This window comes from Hippocampus comes, unplaced genomic scaffold (assembly GCF_001891065.2).
Source record: "Hippocampus comes isolate QL1 unplaced genomic scaffold, H_comes_QL1_v1.1 scaffold174, whole genome shotgun sequence".
Classification (NCBI taxonomy): domain Eukaryota; kingdom Metazoa; phylum Chordata; class Actinopteri; order Syngnathiformes; family Syngnathidae; genus Hippocampus; species Hippocampus comes.
The window spans coordinates 2,297,363-2,302,225 of record NW_017805983.1 but is presented as its reverse complement, the minus strand read 5'-3'; the positions used below and the strand labels follow the sequence as shown (position 1 = coordinate 2,302,225).

Sequence of the window (4,863 nt, the reverse complement as noted above, 5' to 3'; positions counted from 1 at the left end):
GGGTGGGGGGGGGGCGGGGGGGGCGCGCTCGTGTGTGTGTGTGTGTGTGTGTGTGTGTGTGTGTGCGCAAATGAAAGGTTTGATGGAATCTATACCTCCAGGCTACAACGTAGGAGCTCTACCAGTTGGAACAGTCCTGCATCCTCAGTATGTAGGCCGTGAGTGTGCGTGCGTATACAGTACACACACAATCACACGCACACAAGCATGTGCAAGCACATCCTGAGTCCTTTTGGGACTTTCATAAGTTATTGGCTGCTGTGGTAACTGAAGGCTCTGAAGTCTGAAAATTGACATATCAAGCAGGCAGGCAGCTGATGCACAGATTCCACTGATGTGATTCTAACGATAATGGATTCAACACAGTACAGGTGAAAACGAGAATGGGAACATTACACAGACCTAAATCGAGCCTGGCCAACGCACCGTTTGTTAAGTGAATGCCATGGTGTGTCTATCCACTCATCTGCCAATCAATTTTTGACTGTCTTTCAACTTTCTAAAATATATCTCTAAAGAACAAGCATGTAGTTTTGATTTAATAAAAATAAAACCTGCACACACTACGATGGGAATCTCAAAGGCAGAATCAGGAAAACGTATAGCAAAGGAGAACTATAAAGAGGAGCACGCTTAACTTATTTCTGGATGTCTCATTCAAATGGGAGGAATTGTATTAATTAGTATCAGTCTTTGACTACTTCTAGCATGTGTTCCCAAGGTGGATGCCATACAAAAGACATGTTATTCTACCCTTGATAAATTTGGAAACCTTCAGTGTGCTCAGTGATAAATCGAAGAATTATGCAACTGTAAACGGAATTCATCTGTCGTGAAAATACAAAGTCTACACTTCCCTGTTCAAATGCGAAGATTTTGTGATAAATCATTTCAAACCTTTTTCACTATTACACTGTACGCTGTTAGAGTGAACTCTAACATGTACAACACAAAAAAAAAAAATCTTTGAGAGGGGAAGTTAAAAAATATTAAAAAAAAAAAATGAAGTTAATGTGGTTGCACAAGTGTAGACACCCTCTTATAATTAGGGATGTGGCCATGTTCAGAATTAACCAATCACATTAACGCTTATGTTATGTCAGCACACACTTCCATTTATGTAATTAACCCCAAATTAAGTTGAAATGTTGTAGCAGCTTTTTTCTTGACATTTTTTGCTTTCTAGCAGGAGCCTGAAGGTTTTGTGCGATCATGGATTTCAATTTGGAACTGTTCATTATTTGGGGGATGATGAGTGTTGTGTTGGCGTTAAACGGGCATTTTGGAATTATGGCCCAAAACCTCAACCTTAGCTCAGTTGCTGATTTCCAGATTTCCAGGTCTCCTTGAAAAGATGTCTTCTCTCCCCACCTCTGTCCATCCAAATTGAATTGCACACGTTATAGGTCAAATCAGCTGTGAAATGATTTATCTTGATTTTTTTTGGGGTGGGGGGGATATGGGTTTTGTCATCAATTGGTATTTTAAGAAGGGGTGTGTAAACTTTTTATATCATGCATGCTGAGAACATACATTGTCTCTAATGTTGGTATTTAATTCAATAGAACAAAAGGACCGAACGATTCGACATTTCACTCACTGATCTGCGACACCTTCACCGTCACAGGGCTGGACGTCTTCTCAGCTGCCATGTGCCACCGCCCTCCACCTCCCGAGCTCTTTCCTCCTTTCTCAATGAAGGCCCGCACGCGGCAGGCATAAGTTCCTCCGTCCTCCGTGCTCACCTGCCTCATTACTAGCCTGTACTCGTCAGCCCCGGTCCTCTCTATATTCGCCTCGCCATGATTTCCTTGCGCTGAGCTGGCTGACATATTGGAGATCACCACCCCGTTGCGCTCCATAGTGATGACATCTCGGCCGTTGGCTAGCCAGGAGACTTCCAGGGACAGGGAGGGCAGGTTGTTGGCGGCGACGGAGCAAATCAGTGTCAGTTTGTCACCAGGGGTGAGGTGCAGGTTCATCGAGGGTGGAGAAGAAGACGAAGAAGCCTTCACACTGAGGGACTGACCTTGAAAAGATAAGAGCAGATGGCAGCAATCAGAAAAAAAAAAAAAAAAAACCTAACCTTGCAGCTTTCATGCTGACTGTTTATACTTGGGGGCCTTTTAAACTTTATTGGTGAATAATATAGATGTGACTGCACACAAACTCTCAGAAAACACGTTTTTTATTACAGAGAGCAAGGGCAACAAAAATGAGGAATTGCAATTTGTTCGGCGTGTAAAATTAACAATGACAGAGAACCATCAAGGGAAAACGTGAAAACTATAAACCATTTCAAATCAGCCGCAACAAACCGCATTCAACCTGAATGGTAATATTGTCATTTGATGAAAATGTGACTCTCTAACTGTAACATACAGATAAAACAAATTGATTTCAGTGCCGTGATAAATTAAGAAATATAGATTGACTTGAACCTTTTGTGCTTTTAAAGTAAAATATCAATTAAATGACATGCAAGATTTAAATTTATTCTGAGAAAAAAAACAACAACAAAAAAAAAAAACACATGGAGAATGACATTTTATACAAAATTTAATAATTTAATATTGTGTTGGTCATTCAAATCATTCATGCCATGTTGTCGACAAAAATAGGATGAACTCAAATTGAGCTGCCTTATTCAAGAGGTTCTAGGTTTGAATCTCAGCCCAAGACTTTCCCTGTTGAAATGGCATGTTCTTCCTGTGCTTGCGCAGGTTTTTGGGGATTATTTTCTCAATTCCTACCGCCCTAATACAATAACAAAGTAAACATGCCGCCTAGGCGTTGCAAGCAGTATAATTATGATGCCAGAGTAAGCTGCCCTGACATCCATTGTGCAAGATAGAAGCTATTATATTTTATTGAAGTATGCCGGTGTAAAATGATCAACGCACAATAGCATTTACTGCAAATACCGGTCTCTCACTATTCATGCAACGAAGATCAATTAAGATTGAAAACCTTCAAAGACAAAGTGCCTCCAAACAGGAACGGCATTTCGGCATTTTTTTCCAATGCCAAGTCGGAACTTTGCGCTGCTTTTTCAAAAGACAGTCGGCTTAATTAAAAACTGTTGCGGCTATCTTCAAACCGACCACTTGGACAGAGTCTCCAATAGCAACCTAGAGTGCAGCATGCTGGGAAAAGTCTCTGTATGGCGTCTGAAGCCTGACAAAGCCCACTCTGTTTAACTTTTCTCATCTTCTTTGCTCAACTTGCTCAGTCAACAAGAAACACGATGGACCGCAGACATGTGTGATGTGTGAATGTGTGCATGTGTGTACCTGGGTGCGTAATTATACTCGAGATTCATTATAAATCAGTCAGAGGGTTTCCCAGTACTTAAGAGCATACGGTGACCCAGAAAGATATAAGATATGGTGGCTACAGTAACGACAATGAATGAGTGAGTATGTGTGTGCGTGTTGAGGCCTCCCTTAAACACAATAACATTCCAGCAGTGAAGTTCACCCACCAGGATGCCGTTCCAATGTAGACAGCCACACAGCAAAGGGCCACGTGTCTAATGTCCACCCCACCTTCACTCAATCCACCTAATCGTTTTCTAGATGACTTATACTCATCCAGGCTGCAGGTGAAGAACCCAGTACAGTTGACGTTGGTCTTTAATTAACCTTAGAAGCATTTTTGTGGATGTGGGAGGAAGCCGGAGCACCAAAAAAATCCACGGAAGCATGGGAGAAGATGCAAACTCCACTAAGAAAGAGATTTGAAGCCACGGTGAGGCAGACAGGAGACCACGACCCACAGTGCTGCCCCTCCTTTCGCTCCCTTCATCCTTCACCAGAAAACCTCTTAGTTTCGTTTATCAGCACGGTTAAAATAATTTATCATCAATATCAACTTTGAGACCTTTTCTAGATGAAAAAAAAAACTCCAGCAGGAGAGAAGAAGGCTAAAATCATCATCCAAGGTGATAGCCTGTTTTCTCAGTCACTCGACTTCGGTCAAATGACATGTAATGGCTTTTGCCACCTAAAAGTACGTGTGATATGTTGTTGTGGTGAAAAGGTCTAGAGCGGCCTACGATGTGCAGCTCTGTTCTAAAAGCAGCATTTTGGTTGCAAAGGACTGTGTGCCCACAACACCATAAGTTTGAAGCATGGCCTCACAACCTGCTCCTGTATTTTCAAGGCCGTGCAGCCAAGCATTTCTCACAAGACTAAATCGAGCACCAAGCCAATGTTACCCACTGGCTTTTATTCTTATTTTTAGTTTCTCCTCTGTGTTTTAAGAATAAGAGTGCTTCTTACCTGTTGGAGTAACAGCAACAGTTCCCATTTCCTTTGTGCTCCCCACAATTTGAATCCATTTGCCCCCATTTTCATGTGTCCACTCTGTTCCATTGCACTCGTAAATCCCTTCATCAAGCGTTGTCACTCTGGAAATGACGAGCTCAAACAATCCATTCCTCCCGGGCACCAAACGGATGGCTCCATCAGCGTAACGGCGTGCGTACTTGGCCCCTGTGACCACATCGCCCTGAGGCCCAAAAGTCAAAATCTCTTCGGATGTTCCTCCCTTCTTCAGCAACCAGGTGACGGACAAGTAGGTGGGCTGGGTGAGTTCCCGTGTGACGTTACAAGAGAGCGTGACATCACTACCCTCAGGGACAACAGAGGGCGGAGTCTGGGGGGTCACCTTGAGTGTTTTGGGGATAACTGGAAAAGAAGGAGGAAAAAAAAAGGATGAAGCACAAGGATAATGCTTAATTTCATACAAGGACCGAGGAAACGCGCTTTTGCTGAATATGACAGCCTGAGATGAGTTTCTTAACTGGACAAGTTTCAGGTTTCATAAATGCCCTAAAGTAGTAAATGATAAGCTTTACGA

The 4,863-nt window shown here is 42.6% G+C and overlaps 1 protein-coding gene across 2 annotated transcripts in view; it reads right to left on the bottom strand.

The window, feature by feature from the left end:
* Positions 1–4,863, bottom strand: part of ptgfrnb (prostaglandin F2 receptor inhibitor b) — a 47,708-nt gene that overhangs the window by 25,793 nt on the left and 17,052 nt on the right. For both annotated transcript variants that reach the window (XM_019891217.1, XM_019891216.1), the window contains exons 4-5: positions 4,284–4,691; positions 1,601–2,029 (exon numbers count right to left, since the gene is read on the bottom strand). In XM_019891217.1, the coding sequence (XP_019746776.1) occupies positions 1,601–2,029; positions 4,284–4,691 (837 nt within the window). The remainder of the gene's footprint in view (positions 1–1,600; positions 2,030–4,283; positions 4,692–4,863) is intronic.